The 18646-nt window shown below is 41.1% G+C and overlaps 2 protein-coding genes and 1 long non-coding RNA gene across 6 annotated transcripts in view; 2 read left to right on the top strand and 1 right to left on the bottom strand.

The window, feature by feature from the left end:
• Positions 1–10873, top strand: part of Apoltp (Apolipoprotein lipid transfer particle) — a 33398-nt gene extending 22525 nt beyond the window's left edge. The window contains exons 39-56 of the mRNA XM_065309437.1: positions 535–703; positions 780–961; positions 1142–1296; positions 1653–1887; positions 1943–2228; positions 2290–2701; positions 2770–2881; positions 2939–3068; positions 3133–3341; positions 3407–3566; positions 3622–4036; positions 4443–4643; positions 4718–4836; positions 4903–5024; positions 5301–5412; positions 8873–9004; positions 9583–9776; positions 10614–10873. Of these exons, the coding sequence (XP_065165509.1) occupies positions 535–703; positions 780–961; positions 1142–1296; positions 1653–1887; positions 1943–2228; positions 2290–2701; positions 2770–2881; positions 2939–3068; positions 3133–3341; positions 3407–3566; positions 3622–4036; positions 4443–4643; positions 4718–4836; positions 4903–5024; positions 5301–5412; positions 8873–9004; positions 9583–9776; positions 10614–10691 (3423 nt within the window). The 3' untranslated portion in view covers positions 10692–10873. The remainder of the gene's footprint in view (positions 1–534; positions 704–779; positions 962–1141; positions 1297–1652; positions 1888–1942; positions 2229–2289; positions 2702–2769; positions 2882–2938; positions 3069–3132; positions 3342–3406; positions 3567–3621; positions 4037–4442; positions 4644–4717; positions 4837–4902; positions 5025–5300; positions 5413–8872; positions 9005–9582; positions 9777–10613) is intronic.
• A 1505-nt stretch (positions 10874–12378) lies between these two features.
• On the bottom strand, positions 12379–14042 carry LOC135797203 (uncharacterized). 2 transcript variants are annotated; one of them, XR_010549490.1, is made up of 3 exons: positions 13687–14042; positions 13426–13554; positions 12379–13353 (listed from the first exon to the last, which is right to left on the bottom strand). It is a non-coding gene; the product is annotated as an uncharacterized lncRNA (long non-coding RNA). The 2 variants fall into 2 exon arrangements; XR_010549489.1 differs by having other exon boundaries at positions 13426–13547.
• A 43-nt stretch (positions 14043–14085) lies between these two features.
• Positions 14086–18646, top strand: part of Ptp99A (Protein tyrosine phosphatase 99A) — a 102461-nt gene continuing 97900 nt past the window's right edge. For all 3 annotated transcript variants that reach the window (XM_065309440.1, XM_065309439.1, XM_065309438.1), the window contains exon 1: positions 14086–14305. In XM_065309440.1, the coding sequence (XP_065165512.1) occupies positions 14245–14305 (61 nt within the window). In that variant the 5' untranslated portion in view covers positions 14086–14244. The remainder of the gene's footprint in view (positions 14306–18646) is intronic.

Here is an 18646-nt window from a genome sequence, read left to right as displayed (position 1 = left end):
AATTTTTAACCGCAGCTATAAATTTTACGGTTGTGTTTTTGCCAAAATACCGCAAATTAATGAATACATATGTATCGTTAACTTCGTAAGACTTCAAACCACAAGCGGCCTCCAAACTGAAGTAAAACTAATTATTGGTAGAAGGTTGCGGTGCGAGCGTGAAAATGTCCGTTGAGAATGCTCCTCGTACCGTCGGTGGCTCAATGCGATCCGACCGTTATCCGATAAATAAGATAAGAGGCTTGGGGAGCAATCTTCTCATTCAAAATCATTACGGATCGGAGACGTGGAAAGAAATACAGGCGTCCCACTACGGTGGGACTTTCCCGGCTAACATTAGCACCGTGTAGAAAGATCAATGTCGCCAGCTGAGCCTTCAAGGCCGGGGCACATATGCAGAGGACAAATCGATAATGCGAAAACACTTGTTACGATAAATTAATTCTTTTGGATTTTGTTATATATTTAAGAAAATAAAATGTTTCAAAATTTCTCTTTGAATGTTAAAAAATTAAACTTTTGTTCTTCTTGCAGCGCAAAACTCTCCACGAATTGTCTTATTTGTGGGGTAGATATGCGGGAAGTTTCCCGCTCTACACCGCCAACGTAACAGCCATACATGAGAAAGACATCAATGCCTCTGGAGAGTTTTACCTCAATTTCGTCGAAAAGTTGCTACAACTAGAACTGAATCTCACTGAAGGTATATGCATAATTCTTTGAAACGTCGTAACTTTTCTAAACGCGATTGCGCGCGTATTTCACACAATGATTTACAGACGGAAGTCAAAGCATGCACATGTACGGCTACATCCCGGATGCACGCAGTGCCTACTTCGATATCTGGCGCGATTATGATGAGGACCGCATCTCGGACGTCTCCTATTTTCTCAAGCTGAATCACTCCCGGCTGATCGTCGCCAGCCTCCGGTGGAGACCCGAGTTGAAGCAGAATATTAAGGTACACATATCATATCGAATCCGGACCCGGAGCGGGTCCTCGTTCTATCAGATGCTATTCTATCTATGATAGTCATCAAACGTTATTCTACCTCGTCCGATCTGCCTGTTGGGTCCACATAGGCTTTTTATGTGGAAGCCACGCACAAAAGTATTCAATTTCGTATGAAAATATTTACAGGACGGGATACGAGCTCTCAGTGTCGGCCTCTACAACCACACGATGGAGCGTAGTGACTACTGGCGACAGTATGTCCGCTCTGAGATGGCGGATGCTCTCAGTGATATTTGGCAGGACTCGAAACCTCGCATGGAGGAATTCATCGCCGACATCAAGTAGGTGGACATAATATTAGATATCAAATGTTGTACCTACTTCGCGAATCGATTTATATTTTATTAATTTATTCTAAAAATTGCAATTTGAAGCAAATTACTTTGTCGTTTGGTGTGATTTCGGGGTAGACAGTAAACAACTCGGGTCCTAAACTCGAAAATCGTTCGTGCGGTCAGCCGATTCACCGGTTTGATCGGCCGGCAGGAAAATCGGCCAATCTGCCCGATATATAAATTCAACCGGTCAAGCGAATTTTGAAGCGCGCTGTAATGATGCTTCCTGCTGGCACATCTAATTTCACATGACGATGTATCATGCTGGCGAAGCTTATGAATATAAATAATGCATCCTCTAGGGAACTACACGTAATCGAAGAAGATCTTGAAGAGCTTAAAGTTTTCCTCAACGAGTCGTACAACGCCAACGAATTCTACATCAAAAACGTGGTTGGGTTTATTGTTCAGGCGGTGGACGAACTATCCATTCGGAAACACATTGAATCTTTACCTGTGATTTTCAATGAAATTTGGGAAGTCATGGGTGATTCAGGTGTTAAAATTCAGAAGAGCATAAGTTGGATAATTAATAAGGTATTGCGTATTTTCTGTTAATGTTTAAATCGATATTCTAATAATTGTTGAGTAGATTAAAGAGTACTACAAAAAGGCTGCCGAGTTTGTTAACGCATTCTTCCAAGGCGATGCGCTCGAGCATCTCTCCGAAGGCATGAAGCAACTCGTTGAGAAATATGACAACTTTATTAAAGACATGCACGTTGCGTTCATACGCTATGTGGAGGAGTTGTGGAACCAAACCTACCGAATGCTCCTTGTCAATTGGCACAAGACGCTCGCCGCCCTCGAACCGAAATTCATCACGCTCCTTCATTATCTTGAAACGATCATATGGAACGCCGGCACGGAAATTTTAGGTTTGTTAATTGCGCGCGCGGCTTATGCGAGTTCCGCTGCGTGACGTTATGATTGTTCCAGACTTCCTCTACATCCGCAACAGCGACATTATCGATAATCCGTACGTCAGCAAAATATCGAATTTCACGCACGATCTTGATCGCTTCTACCATGATATCACCGGCAACGATACAATCGGCAGTGTGTATAAGTACTCAAAAGTGGCGTGGGACTTCATCAAAGAGAAGTATTTTAAACTGGTGCCATTCGGACGTGAGCTGCAAGATGTCGTCAATGAGATTGTTGACGAAATCAATGAATTAAAGAAATTGAAATCTATTGGTGTATTGATTGATAAATACAATGAAATTGAGGTGAAAGCTAAATGGTTTTATGATTACTTTGATATTGAGAATCGTTTGCATCGACTTATCTCGCTTATTCACGCGAAATTAACTGATATGAAACAAACTGCACTTCAAGCAGAAAACAGGTAAGTCTTTTTATATTTAATGTATGTTTATATTCCTATACACGTGTTTTACTTCATTCTCTGAGCAGGTACCGAGAGGCAAAAACCAAGTTCTTCTTTGAACCCGCTGATGGAATAATGCATCTCGAGCAAAAATTGCCGATGTCATGGCATGCGTTTAATGAAACCCCCAAGTTCCAAGTATAATTTCGTAGTCAACTATTGCCTGCGTCACGTCTCACGATCACGTTCTTTCAGGAAATTCCCGAATACAAGACATTCAATGATGTACAGGGCTTCTTCAGCACATCGAAATTGACTTTCTCGAACTTCTACTACGATTACAAACCGTACACCGATCCAATGGACTGGCTGCCTCCATTCAAAGGTTGAAATAAAATATGCACAAATGTAAAATTAATTATTTCATATGAAATATTATTGATTCACAGCTCAAGCTATGTTGGTTGGGTCTCAGTACTACGTCACCTTTGATGGCCAGGTGTATGAGTTTGATGGTAGTTGTACTTATCTTTTGGCATCTGATTTTCTGGATAGGAACTTCTCCATCGCCGTGTCTTACAAAAAGACCACACCAAAAAGTCACGAGTTGTTGCTGTTGATTCATGGATCTCTGATTCGAATTGATATGCTTTCAAAGGTTTTTACAATAGATTTCTAATAATAATAATGTTTTCTACGTCTAAAATCTTGTTGCGTTTACAGACTATTCACCGAGGTTCTGATACACAGCGAGCCGCTCTCCCGTTCCAGGTAGGCGAAGCGTTCGTTTACCAGGAAGCTGATATTGTAACAGTTGAAAGTGAGATGGGATTCAACTTGCAGTGCAATATGAAATTCGACATATGCCTGTTTGAGGTCGCGGGTAAGTTCAACACGTCTGCGCGTGGATCCCTTAATGAGTTTTGCATCTCCCGCAGGATGGTATTTTGGCAAGACGGCCGGGCTCTGGGGTACTATGAACAACGAACCGTACGATGATTTATCGACGCCGAATAAAACTCGCCTCGCCACCACCGACTTGCAGCGATTTTCCGAAAGCTGGTCTCTGGATGCAACGTGCGTCAACATGCCGACGTCGCTGGAAAAGGAAAAAGCAAAAGGACGTCACACTGTTGCAGCGGTGACGCCGGAAGTCGACACGCTGTGCACGTCGTTCTTCGATAGCAAAGTGTCGCCGTTCGATTCGTGTTTCGACCGCGTGCCCGTCGCTCCTTTCTTCGAAATGTGCAAGCATAGTCACACCGCGCACGAGGCGTGCATATCTGCGATTGCTTACATGAAGATGTGCGCTTTTTCTAATACTCCACTCCGGATTCCAGACGCCTGCGTCAAGTAAGTGATTAATATAGACATAGTGGTGGAGTATACTTATATGATAGGCTTGATTTTATTGCGTTAATCCTTGATGCGAAAGCCGATAATTGAGCGCGTCGTGCGACCCTCTTGCTAGGCACGTGCCGAAAATGCCCAATTCGTATTGTTGACACATCCGCCCATTGATTGCAATCATGTGTGGAGTGCTCTACGTTATTGTGCTCGAGTGATGCATTCTCATAAGTGATGCATAAATGTCTGCACCCCGTAAAGAGCAACAACTCACATTCAATATACGAGTAGTGCAGTTAAAGTTCTCGCATAATTTACGAACAGATTTATATCCAGTGTTTTCTTGCTTTTACATTACTCACCTTGGAATATATACGTCGGGGGGCTTAATATTTATACATCTATATTGCAGATGTAATTTAGCGAATGGAACCGATATCGAGGAAGGCACATTCGTTAAGATGTCGAACGACACACTGCCACCCTCGACGGACATTGTATTTATCGTTGAGGCCAAAGCCTGCAATAAAGATCTGCGCATTCGCAAACGAATGGAGGAGTTCGTGCAGGAGCTTGACCGAGAAATAACTTCACTAAAATACAGAACGAATCGGTAAGACATCGATTTATGCATTTTTCTTTTTCGAAGTTGCATTTTACTTTAATATTTTTATCATACAATTACAGATACTCTGTAGTTGTATTCGGTGGTGACGGAGTCTTTGACGAACCACGCAGCATCATTGAAGATGGAATTTTCACATCACATCGTCTGCTTCCAAAGTATTTCGATAACATTATGCCAGGTATTGTGTGATTTCCTTTGAAAAATACAATAAACACGATTGTAAACGTCTTGTTTTGCTTTGCAGGTAACGGAAGTGCCGACATATTCAAAGCTATTGCATTCGCAACTACGTTGATTTTCCGCCCGGGCGTGTCAAAATCATTCATCTTACTCCCTTGCACTGATTGTAAAGAGGCTAATATGACGGTAAGCAGCAATTTACATTATTAATTAATATCAAAACTGTTCAATCATTGAATTTTCTACTTTTTTCTACGAATTTTTGTGATTTACTTAAAGCTTTGAAAAAAATTACGAGGTCTACCTACATGATATTAAGTAGTCCGCACACTGATGATCACGATAAAAAGCAGACCCTTAATGCATGTATACGCCCCAAAGCAGCCCATGTATCAGGAGGCGGTCTTGCTAAATCCTTCCTCCGCAGGATGAGCGAAACATTATTTTGTAATTACTTTCCAGCTCGACTACACCACCATACACCAGTTGCTGTTGGAGAACGACATCGCTCTACACATATTAATGAACGACGAGTTTCGGGCGAAAAAGACGGGCAAAATCAAAACCACCTTCGGTGAGTACTTTTCTTCCACTTCTTCGCTTTCCATTCCGAATGTGCGCTACGCAGCTTAAATGACTCGACATTTTATACCGCGGCCCTGCGTGCCAAACAAGGGAAAGGAAGTTAATTTGGATCGGTTTACTTCTTTCTTGATATAAGTTGGGGAATTTCGCAGGCGGGTTGCGTTTGCGAATTGCGATGCTATTATTTTTATTCCCTTCGACCGTGAAACGAGCAGTCGATGTTGGAGGAGTATACGTGTTCTTGTTCGGCGTGTGGAAAAATACGAAGCACACGCGTTTGTTGGGAGAATTATTTAGAAGCGCATGTGAGCGTGCATGCCTCGTTTGTCGAATGCAAATTTCGGATGATGTATAGTCCGTTTACATGGAAAACAATGTAAACTAGAGTCGTTACTTGTTTAAATGTCCATCCGGCGGGCGATTACATTTACCATGACAGTCGACTGCGGCCTACCGGTGCGTTCTTGTAGACCTTTGCGGATTGTGGATTTGCACAATCCCAGAACGCTGTCATTCAAAATTCTATATACTTATTTATGTCATTTAGATATTACTACTTGAATCAACAAATGGGAACAGTTTATTAGCACAGGATTTGGTTTGAATCTCGAGTGCATACAAGGAAATTTTACAGCTCATTCATGAAATCGGGAATCTTTGTTATCGATGATCCAAGTAAGCACGTTGAAATCAGGAAACTATTTGGTTAATTCATTCTGCGGTAACATTGCTTAAATCAGAATGAGGAATATTCATGAAATGTGAACATGATAACAAAGCATTGCCCCATGTTGCCTCACGTTGCTCTATATAATTATAATGTTATTCCAAACTGTAAACCACGAAAATTGCATGCGAATAGCTGCGCAAGTACGAGCAGGTGCAACTGTTTGCTGAACTTCATCAAAATTTTGATTGGTGTGGAAAACACTAGGACTAGGATCTATCAATCATCGTCAAAATGTTATTTCTACAAAGGTTTAATGCACCAATCGCACAGTGAAATTGAAAACAAGTTTCTTCGGATAAATGCCGTTGTTGACTTTTATTTGTTTGCGAAATTTGCTAATGAATCGCGCGCTTGGTTGAGATTAGTATGTTTTGTTATGCGCGCTTTGTACAAGAACCCTTGTGTTGCATGGACGAGGAAGCTACGGTTTGAGGAGATCTAATCTACATGGCCTCAGGACGCGCGCCGATACATAAACAGCAATCTTCCGTAATGGCATTGAACAGTACGTGCCCTGCACAATACTGCGGGAAGAATGCGAAACGCGAGCCCATGGTATAGGTATTTGTATCGCACCCAGCGGCGCAACAATTTCTTTCGATATCTCGCCTGATACGAATACTTTTTAATGAGCAAATCGCCTTGTATAGTCGATTATAGTTTTCTGATCCTCAGTAAACGCTATGAATTACTAACTGACGCGCATGAGGAAATTACTCTGTTTCCGGACGCTGTGCGTGCCTTGTATATTTGCCATTTTGGGACGCATCCGCATTACGATTGGGTTTGAATTTTCGAGTTGATAAAAGAATTAATTTGCATTTGTGGCAGGCACCTGCGTCTGCTAATTCACTCCCCGATTTAGTTCGTAAATTTTGTGAAACATGCGTGAAGGAATCACAATTTGCATCGCGGTGATTCCAAACAATTATTATCTCACATTATAGTCAGGGTGCGCGCACAAGTTATCCCAGCGTAACATCGTTTCCGTAGCTGTAATTAGCTAAAAATCGTTAATTAAGGCAATATCTCTATACGCTGTATTATGTACTGGTAATGTTATACGATTCACATGACCTTTGGCCACAGGCAGCAGACTTTTCTCTCTGAGGCTGCCTGCTATTACATTTCACCAACAAGTATATAATATCACCTCGCAATTAAATCTTGTTCAGCTCCCGACTCGACCCATAACGCAAAACAGACCGTCGCCCAAAAATAAACTTGCGTGCGTAATGGTACGGCACAAATGTTCGATTCAAAGGTCTGCTTTTTAATTAACGCGCAAAACGGGCATTGTTTTCCGGAACAAAGCAGCGCGGCGTGTCGCGTTTCATCGCGTCGTGGTCGTTCGATAATTTCGCTGCGATTTTAGCAAGTGTCATTTCAATGTGATATGGCGATTGGATGCACATTTGCGTGTGGCCGCATGCTGGTTGAATTCATTCGCACTTGCCGATGAAACTTTATGTTGTTGTGGAATAATCAGTATTTTACGTTCGGGTATTTCGGCAGTTTTAGAATAATGGAAAGCTAATAGGTCACATAGTTTTGAAATATTGCGTCTTGTTTATCAAATAATATTTGCTCTTCTCTTAAATATTTAAAAAAATGTATTAAAAAGACAAAAACAAAAAAATACGGAAATATGCATTAACAGTGGAATTTAATTTTTTTTCCGGAATTTCCTGGAATGTTTTCTATTTAAAGATACTGAAACATCGTGAATGCATTTATTTTGTTGCTTGAAACTTTCAAAGCGCAAGATGAAAACATTATTAATGTAAAATATTAATTAAAGTCTCAAATTCTGAATTTATTATAATTAACGTAGTCACAAGTTGTAAAAGTATCAACGTTAGTATTAATTTTTAATACTCTTAATAGCGTCGGAATTTCATTATGCGCTGCATAGTTGCTGCAATATTAATTTCAGTAGTTTGATACCTGAATTTTGATTAGTGCACTTATACATAATATATGCATAATTATTCATTATGTTAAAACTAAGTAATGAACTAAAAATTAAATAAAATTCGATAAGAATAATATAAACGTTTTTCCTTTACGGATTACGCAATTCCACATTATTATATAGCATTATTGGTGAGCAAAGAACTCAGTCTTTACCGTTTCGGAGTTTAGACTTCTCTGGTTGTTGGGAACATTGCACAATTTGCTATACAAAGACCCTTGCGGTGCGCATAACCTGAGAAAGAAGCGAATATGTGTATTAACAAAAAATTCAATTAGGTACCTTTGGAAAAAGAAAGCAGTTCCTTTGCCATTGGTGTTTTAGCTCTGCGACCTGTTTTCAAATGCCACTTGCTCAAAAGAAGAAAAACAAATACGACTCAGGCAGCTGGGTACGAGTGAAATTGCTGCGGAGCGCAGGTGACTTTACGTGTTCCTGGTCTTTGCAAGGGAATTCAATTAAAAATGAAATAATACTTCGCTCAAAGAAAGATAATTGTTTGCTACTGGCAATGCACGTTATGTAAATGCAAAAGCTTGAGTTGAACGGCAGATTAATTAAAATGAGTCAGATGTCATCACCATACTGTGCTTACTCTGGTCCACCATGGACGAATTACGATACGAGTAGTAATATAAAGGTGCAGCAATTGCATTCGGATGGGATATGTTTTCCATTCACAAAAGAGGAGACGAAGTGGAATATTATAATGATTATTCTTGTTAAAACGTGTTGTCGTTGCAGGCGTCGACCGCAGATATGCGTACGCAAAGAAGGATATGGATCAGCTGAAAGGAGACAAGGCACTGAGGAAGAGCGTGCAATTACCGAAGAGCAGTCTGGGTGTGTGCGCATCGTTGTCATTGGAAACTAACGGTAAGTAAGACATCGGTGGCACGTTTGGAACTATCGCCGAAACGCAGATCAGCCGGTGGCTAACAGGATGTATACCGTCCGTGAGCTCGCGTTCGCCGCCGCCGGTCAAAATCCGAGAGATAAACCTGATGTTCGTACGCTACGCGAGCTACTAGTCCTTGCCGCCGGCTACAGGACACTAAAGCACGCAAGCTTTAATGGAAATTCAAAGGAACTATTTAGTTTGCCTCCGTGGCATGTTTTTTTATTTCAAGGCGTAGATCTTTTCATAGTGCATTAGTTTCGAACACAATTGCCACTTTAAATTATCACCTGTGCGCTGGGAAGACGTTTTTCACCGGAAAAGCGATAAATTCTCGCCGCGACCTGGTTTAATTGTATCTATATCACCCACGGACTAAATCATTCAAATGTTTTATTCTAAAATTTACGAGAATCGCGACAAATCGCTGGTTACGCGAATATTGTATTGTTCGTTGAATTTCGCCTGACCAAAGGCAATACATCTTATGCCAAAAACTCAACCGATTGATATATCGGCATTCGAGTGGTATCCAATGGGGTCGATGTGATTGCAGGTTCACTCTTCGCCGGCAAAAAGTTGGACGGGGAGAAATCCGCTCGCAAGATTCTCGGTGTGTTTGCAAAACGAGTGGCGCAGTCGGCCGTGGCGAACGCGTGCAAGACATGCGAGTGCACAGCAGACAACTCCGGCGTATCCTATATGGAGTGTTTGCCCTGCTACTACCCTACGCCGCTGGCAATAGAATACGTAAGTAGGATGAATTTTTATGTTTACTTAATTAACTATCCCACTCATGTCTCGTACCTCAAACATTTCGTCCTGGGGGGGCGGTGAAAAGTGATAACTGTTTTATTTTTCGACTAGATCTAGAGTAAAATGACAGTTAACATCATCAATTTTATTAGTTTCCGGAACACCCACGGAAAGAATCACGAAAAGACCGGGCAAGTTTAGCAACATAACAAAACAGCCGAAAGCCACAAAATTCCTTTCAAGCACACGCGCGCGCCTTGCGTTTTGTAATCCTTCAGTCCAACAAATGGTACTTCTTCGAGTGGATTGCCAGTTACTTGGCCGCGCGCAGCATAGCACTCCGCTTTCCTTCCACGCCTAGTCCCGATTCAGGCTAGAATTTATATCCACGCGCAGAATTTATACGACTTTCAGTTGTCGACTCTATTTCAGCGATGTATACGTTTTACATTTTATGTTGTACCTTTCATTATCTAAACTTTTTATTTTGCTCCTTCTGACATGGGGGAGATTTATGGTCCGGCAGGCGTATAAATGCGCGACACTCCTTCATTCCCGGACCGCAGTGTAATTGTAAAAAAGTCGTTTGAATGACATTAGCGAAAGAAAGCGGTAGGAAATATATGGATTCCGGTGGCGCTTGTTAGGCCGAACGTAAGTGGCGAGCACAATGCGCGACATTTGACGCGTATTCAATACGCGCGTGGTTATCCGCCGCCGCCCACTCACCCCTAACGCGTCGCATACAATGCGTCCACGGTTGCAACACCCCTCTCTATCCCGAACCTTTAAGCGAAGCACAATTCCGAAGCATTAATGCAACTTTTGCAGGGAGACGAAGAGGAAATGCTCGCAGCACTTCAGCCCAACGACTACGACCTGTTCGACTTTCACGATAGTAGTGAATGAAATGGATTGCGACGTGTGAACCGCTGTGAATAAACGAATCCCACGAACATTTTCACGATCAATGCAGTTGCCATTCGCTGAATTTAATTGTAATTAACTGTTTGCCTCAAAACTTGTAGAAATTAGCTGAATATTTTAAGACCAATGTGTACTTTATTAAATAAATATAAATTTATGATTAACTAACCGAATATTTAATTATTTCAGCAGAACATTACGTAGGTAAGTTTATAGTAGAATAATTATACAAATTGAAAGAAAATTAATGGCAAACAAAATTTCGAAATTCGTGGAAAAGTTGCTGTTTAAAGCATAATTTGACCGACTTTCCACTTACTGGCTGCTGGGGGTGCTTTTTGCCGCCGCTGGCTGCCTAACGAACGAGCGGCTTTAATTTATAATTATTTAATATTCGCCTAATATTCATATTTACAAAAGATGATGTGGTGTAGGCAGAGATGCTTCCAGCTTTCGGTGAGTGGGTTCGTTACAAACTTTCCAATAATTATGGGGCCGGAAGTTAAAGCGTTCACATGCGAACACGTATGCTGCAAGTATTACACGCTGGCGTAGGCTAAAGCAAGGGGGCAAAAAGGAGCAAAATTAGACCCGGGGAAAATCGCTGATACATGCGCAAGCGATGTAGGCTTACTTTGTAGTATTGGTCGAAATGCTAATAATTACCTAACTTTGCTATGTGCGCCGGCGATGAAACAAGATTATAGATTATATCCCATCGTGTTCACACCCGTCGCGGATTGTACAAGGAAGGATATATACGAATTACTATATTAGCTTATTTTCTATTACATGCTATAAACTCGTCTTGTGGAATTTAACTGCAATTCTAAAAAAATTAGTTTTTCACGGTTTTGAGACACAAAAAGTGGTATTTTAAACATAGACGGCCAAAGCTGTAGTTAAAGTACTTTAGTCACGGGCTTTAGTCACGGGTGGAGCTTGCAACTGCGAATTTTCTTACTAAAACTAGTTAAAATGCTATGTACCGTCAGTCAAACACTCGCTAAGCTCGTCCTTGATCAATCCCGTGACTAAAACTCTCATTTAACCACTTGATACTTAATATACCATTAAATAAACACAATGAAAATGAAATATTTCTCAACACAAATGTAGCATAATATATTTTTTGTCATATCGCGCGAATGAACCGCCAAGACCGTCCATAAAAAGTTTGCACGTTATCTAATTGCCCCCGAGATAGTGACATGCTTTATAGTTTCGTGTTTATAGGTTGCGGCGGCGCGTTTGAATTCATGTGCTTGTTTTGGGCTGGGAGGAGGCGGCGAAGGCGGAATGGTAGGCCCGCTCCGCGCTAAGCAAATGAAGGACAATAAAGGCATGTCACTGTCAAAACTTGGTGGACACACATGTACAGGTTGGTCGACCGGCGGCGGTTGGCTGTTTGGCCCCAGTGCTACGCAAACAAAGCCGCGGCGCTCTTGCCGCCGCGAAGCTGCATACAACGCTCTAAAACCTGCCGCTGCCACTTTAATGACGCAATTGTTTATTTTCCAAGATGACACATTGAAAAATTGAGGCATTAGTATTCCAGAAGTGGAAACGCGGGCAAACCTCAGGAAGAGGTTGAAAGTCAACTCCCTCGGGGGCGAACCTTCCGAGCACTGTGCTCGACGTGCGAACGGTAAACTCCAACTGCCAAAAATACCAACAAGAGGTCTTCTTTTATTTTTGTTTCTACATGGATCCTGCACAGATATTGAATTTGAGTTTCGTCACAAATTAAAAATAGTTTTTAAAATGCCAGGACTAAATCTATTCACGATATATAATTTGAAAAAGTCTAGTATAGTATAATGTAGGATTTTCTAGTGCCGTACATTATCCATAAATCAAGCGTAGATATCGAACGAAGGTAGACTGCAAGCCAATGCCTTCAGTACATAAAAAATGATTTATTCGCTTCAGGTATGAAGGAGGGGTTTATAGCTTGAATGATGAAACTTGTTAAAATACGTAACCTATTAGGCTGGCTGTCGGGAATAGGCGAACAAGGCAATAATGTTACCTAACCGTATTCGTAGATTTCCCAGCACGAGGCGTCCGCCCAACACACGGACGTCGCACCGTCTTTACAAACAGCCAGGAGGAAAAGGTGCTGTGCGAAAACTAAGCTGACGTCGGCGGACAAAGATCCATCCCGTGCGCCGAAACAACTACCACACGAACGTGATAAATGAATCTGTGTGGCACGATGTAACCGACGATTAGAATGCTAATACGTTAGCGCATCGTAAGTGATTTTTCAGGCGGCGTGGAAACAGGCGAATACCTTCATGATGTCAAAAACAAGTAAGCGCCTGCAAGTTGACGTGGCACGCCGCTTCAGATTATATGCATGCCGTCGAGAGGTCATTAGTTTTGCTCTGGCATTCGATTTTTACAGCCAACTAAAAGCGTAATGGTAAAATACCTTCAATTGATTCAATCTCACCCAAGAGGTTCGGAATAAAAATGTTCACGATTCCCTTTATAACCCCGGTTCCTTCGTCGCACGATGTCTAAGGACGTTGCCCACGATTCCGCCTTCGATTCATCCATCGCTGCCTCGCGTAGGACTCGTGCCGTCCTACCCCAGCAGACAAAAGCATTTGAGAAACACAGATGAGCATGCTGGGAGCTATTAAATTGGACACATCGTTAATATAAATCATTCCGATGCAATCGCCTTCGGACTCGCTCATATTCTTACACTCCCTTCTTCATGTTGAAACTTTTAATCGCCCGAATGCAATTTGAAAACAATTTGGGCACGTCCTTGGTGTATATATTAGCAAATGCATTGCTTAATTCAATTTTCAGTTAAATAAATGGCTATAAACTAAAAAAAAAAACAGTTTTATTAGTGAAATATTAAAATTATTCGTTTTGTAGGTTAGAAATCGTAGAAAAAGCATACATTTAAGGGGTATATGCTCGATGACGAACCGTTCATTTAAAATTTAAGACTTACGTTGGTTCATGGCGCCGTGGATTTTGTAATCATCGCAGCAAGAGGTTCTGGCGGTGTTCGTCGTGGCGAACAGGTTTTTCGGTGAGGGTGGCCGCGGTGCGCTGGTTACATTCGGCGAGGATGCGCGCAAGCTACGCGTTTCTAGCGCGCACGCTTGCCGCGCGCGTCGAGAAGTAGGGAGCCGCGCGCGTTCGGTGGCAAGAGCGGCGATGGTGGCGACGGCGGTGGCGGCAGCAAAACGGCCCCGAGGTTATGTGATTTAGTTTTCCACTCGTCTGACTCGCGCGATGTTCGTGCATCCCCGCGTACCGCGTACAACCCAACCGACGTCATTCGCTGTTGGTGTGCACACGCTCCGAACGCCGCGGGAAGCGCGCGAGTTTTTCCGAACGCGTGACTGAGTTTTTCGCGCATTTCAGATGTTATTCCAGCTGTGCTAACAAATTGGATCATACGTGAACTTGTGTATCATCTTTGGATTAATAAGTGGAATAAATTGTGTGAAAGTGTCGAGATGAGAAGTGAACGATTTTGTGTTTACCAGTTATCGCTATAAACATGACAATGCCGTTGGTTTACTGGTCACTGTTGTTGTTCGCTGTGCAAGTGTATACGTTCGGTAAGAAAATGCAACTTTTTCATTCGATCACCGAAAATCATTGTCGGAAACCTCGCGCGTCCTTTGTTTCGAGTATATCGGCACGTGAGCACGCGCGCTCGACACATAATTAAGATTTATACGTTTGGCAATGTCTGCCCGAACGTGTTTACGGACATACATGCTACATTACATTACCGCGCACGTCGATAACGTTCTTACATTTGGCACCATTAGGAAACTGCTAAGGTTAAAATACATAACGCGCTTAAAATTATCTCGTCCACCGTCCGTATCGCGCGAGATCGCCTCGGCGCTTTATTGTTATCGTTATGGGAAGTCGTTTTCTGTGCGTGATGTAAGTGCCTCCAATTTTCGATATCGCCCCAGCATCACTTTTCTTCTTCTTCGTTCGTGCCGCTGCTAAGATGTCGTTCACATTTTTCGACCGGCCGTCGCACCGCATCACTCCTCTTCGCTTTTTTTTGTGTTCACGTTTTCAATGCGATCCGCCGCTCGTTTATAATCCGATATCGCAAACGTGCACCAAAATATATTTCCTCGAAACGTGATCGTTCCAAAGTTAATTAATTTAACGGCGTAGCATCACGATTGGAATAGAAATATTTCGTTTATCGGATGATGCAAAACGAAAGACGAAACATATTGAGTTAAACTAGTTTTTGCATGCCCAAATTCGGAGTTGTTTATCAACTGCATGTTGATAAATACGCGTCGAAACGCATTGAGAAGAATATTTAACACAACATAACGTTGAATATATTTTACAGTTTTGATTTAGTTCGATTCATCGGTCGTAAAATTGAGTTTTATGTCAATTGCGTCAAGAAAAGAGATTCTATTTCAAATAAATGGGGTGCGCAACGCATTGGAGGTACTTAAATACTTCATTGTTATATTACACACATATTTATTCACGCATTTATCAGAATATCAAAACTAGCAACAAGAAACTAATTGTTCTGTTCAACTGATGCGCATCATACCGTTGACGTGACATACACACACCGTATTTCCTGTTTTGACAGCATTATTTTCGCTCCGTCACTTTGTGTCATCGATTTATCAATTTCGACGTAACACGCGCCGCAATATTTTTAAATCGAATGTGTTTCATTCGCCGATGCGCTCCCGCAAATATTTGCAATGCATCAACGTCGCTACGACTTTGTTTGCCCATTGTAAATTACTATTAATAGCTACAGACGTAATTGGTGTCATGCATTAGTTTATAAGACCTTCCACCACCGTGATAGATATCTTGTCATTGTCTATTACCGTTACCTTTGCCAATTAAGGGTCATGCCGCTGGAAGATAACCGCGTTGACCCTTAATCATGAGATATCTGTTATCGGTTTGACAGGGATGGTTTCTATGCCGTATCACCGATGGGGTTGATTCGATTAAGAAAGACGAAAGTTATACTTGTACATTGCGACATGGTTGTGTCAACGATAACACCGCACCGCAATTTTCATTCAGTTTTTGCAAAACGTTTGTTTTATTTTTTTTGTGAGTAATTATAAGAAGTTGACGGGCACACTCGCGGGCATTGCGACTCATTAAAAGCGTAGAAATCTTACTAATGGCTAATTTGAGCGAGTTTATTACAAAACGCAGACGGAAAAAGTGCGCAGAACGCTGAAATGCGAATTGCGAGAAAAATGAAGCCTAACATAAATTATCAAGCAAGAAAAAGCGTTGTATAACTTTATGCGGTCGAAGAATTAACCGGGATCTAAATTCATTTCCGTCGCGCCCTTCTTGCAAAACACGTCTTTGTTTTATTCGTGGTAGAAATGTGCGCGTTATTCTTTACAGTGAACAGTTTCAGTGCGCTTTTTGAGCTTATAGCTTGTCTATAGATGACATTTGCTTAAATCTGCCGGGGAAGAAGCCTTTGTTTCAGGCGCCAACGCCTCATTAAATTTGTTAGTGTAAATTCGACATGGTCGTACGCCTTTCTAAAATGTCTAGTCATAACAAATTCATTTATGCATGGTGCGTCTCTAGTTGCTGACCGAATTAGCTAGGGAAGCCCTTGTGACATTAACTTTTGAAATTAAATTAATTAACAAAAAAATTAATTGTGGTTGAGTAATATTCAACTTATGGTTTTGGATAACATATTTAGTTACAGATAAAAACATTTTTTAAATGTTTTGCTTTAATTTTGTGAATAATTCAGCCATTTTTGTATGTTTTGCGAATTTGGAAAATTGAATCATTTTAATATCTCTTAATTTTTGATATTTTATGATTCTAGGTCCTAAAAAATTAATATTTTGTTGTAGAATGCTAGAAATATTAACGAATCGTGAATTAGCTCTGAAATTGTACTTTGCTTTGAACTTAGACATGCTCAACCACTTTTCCTAGTTGCCCTTTTATTATCCTTTCGCTTGCCCTTCTCACAATGTGTATTTTTTGCCAGCGACAATTCGTTCAGTTTTTGTTACGAGTAGACTTGTGCATGCATCTTCGCCACAGCCATACATTGTGGTTTCATACGAACGCGTCAAAAAAGTAATTTCCAGCGTGATTTATGAATATGGTTGATACGACACGACAAAAAGTATTAAGTCGGGCACTTTAGATATCATTTTATATATGAACACTTTGCACGGCAGTTGGAGCGCGTATTAAGAAAATTGTAAAATTAAGCGCGCGACCCGGTCTTTAGTCCTTGTCACTCGTGGAGGCTGTGAGATTAAAAAAGAGTTAAATATTTGTCATCCTGTAACTTTCTTAATTAAACCAAATATTAATATAATAAAGCCTACGCAAGAAAAAAATCATAATCTGTATGAAACAATGAAATAAATTTAAAATTTATGACTTAATTTAAGTAGGATTTGGTATAAAAAATAACTTAGGGTAAAAACACGTTAGAAATCCCGAGAAATTAATCAGGAAACTGTAAAGTATTCAAATTAATTTAGTAAATTAATTGCAAGCCAACAATTCAAGTGGTTTACTACTGCACATGCGTCTTACACGTGTGCAAAATTTACGAGGATGTCCTAAATTTTCCACCTGTTCTAAATCGTCTAATCTGGTTATCTACCACAGACGGAAACGACGATAACACAAGAAAAACGATCCCGCAACTCGTCTAATTGCGGCTGCGGCGGTGAAAAATATTTGCTCACTGCGTAATCAAATCATAAGACGCATAAAAATGAGCTGCCTTTTTTTGGTTCGTGTATTACAAATGCCACACGGTTGAAAATTAACTTCTTGACTTTTTCATCATTTTCTTGGTGTGCATATTTTCACACACAATTTCTTGTAATAGCATTATTCCAACGAGGCGACAATTAATTTCAACATGAATATTTAAATTAATTTCGAGTGCATTAAAATTGCCCCGTTTGCATTTTGCAGAATCCAGCAAACGAATGCAGAACGCACTCTCTCGGGGCGACAATACAGGCGACATTAATTTAGATTTTAGTTTTGCGCGCAAAACGCAGCGGAAAGCTTCGCTTACTTGAGCACAATGGTATTTACCTTTTTGGCACTTGCTGTCGCTGCCGCTGTGCGACCGCACTTGAACGACCATTGTGCTCTTCGGCATCGCCAAACAAAAAGATAAAATTACATTGTATTTTTGATTCGACGTCGGCGTGCTTCCGGACGCTCGCCGAAGCATAGTTTGTCCGTGCGGAAGTTTTGCGAATCGGACAAGTGGGAGAGTGAGATAAGTTTTGATGAAAATCTTTCGGAAAGTCGACGATGATAAAAGCACCAGCGCGCGCACACAATACGACCGCGCGCTCCGCATTGTAGCCATGAATATTCATGCTTCACTGTGTGTACACATTTCAGGCGAACTTTAGATGACGTCTGTTTAAACAAGTATCAGGAACTATGCTTTTTGCTAATATATTCGGACGGGGAACATAATGAATGCCGGGAAAAGCGATGAAAAATGTGTCTCGCGGCAATTGGGCTTCCAAAATAGCTGTAAACACAAGAAATTCAGAGGAAACAATAGAAACTGTTTGTAAATATACATACCTGACTGTAACGCGTAAAAAAATAGACAGTTAACATAGATGAAACATTGCTCTCACTGTTATCTATATTTATATATATAAAAATGAATTGCTGTTCGTTAGTGTCGCTAAAACTCGAGAACGGCTGAACGGATTTATCTTATCTTGGTCTTGAATTATTCGTGGAGGTCTAGGGAGGGTTTAAAAGGTGAGAAAAATTCGAATAATTGCCGGGAAAATCCTCAAAACAGCTCTTTTCTATAGAATAAAATTTGACATTGAGATTCAATCATAGTTATAGTTAAATAGTTGAATTCGAGATGGCGCGCTGAAGTGCAT

This window comes from Atheta coriaria, unplaced genomic scaffold (genome assembly GCF_025399875.1).
Source record: "Atheta coriaria isolate IRGN ID8LTWV9N9 unplaced genomic scaffold, Caltech_Dcor_3.1 hic_scaffold_8_pilon, whole genome shotgun sequence".
Classification (NCBI taxonomy): Eukaryota; Metazoa; Arthropoda; class Insecta; order Coleoptera; family Staphylinidae; genus Dalotia; species Dalotia coriaria.
This window is presented reverse-complemented; position numbering and strand designations above follow the sequence as displayed.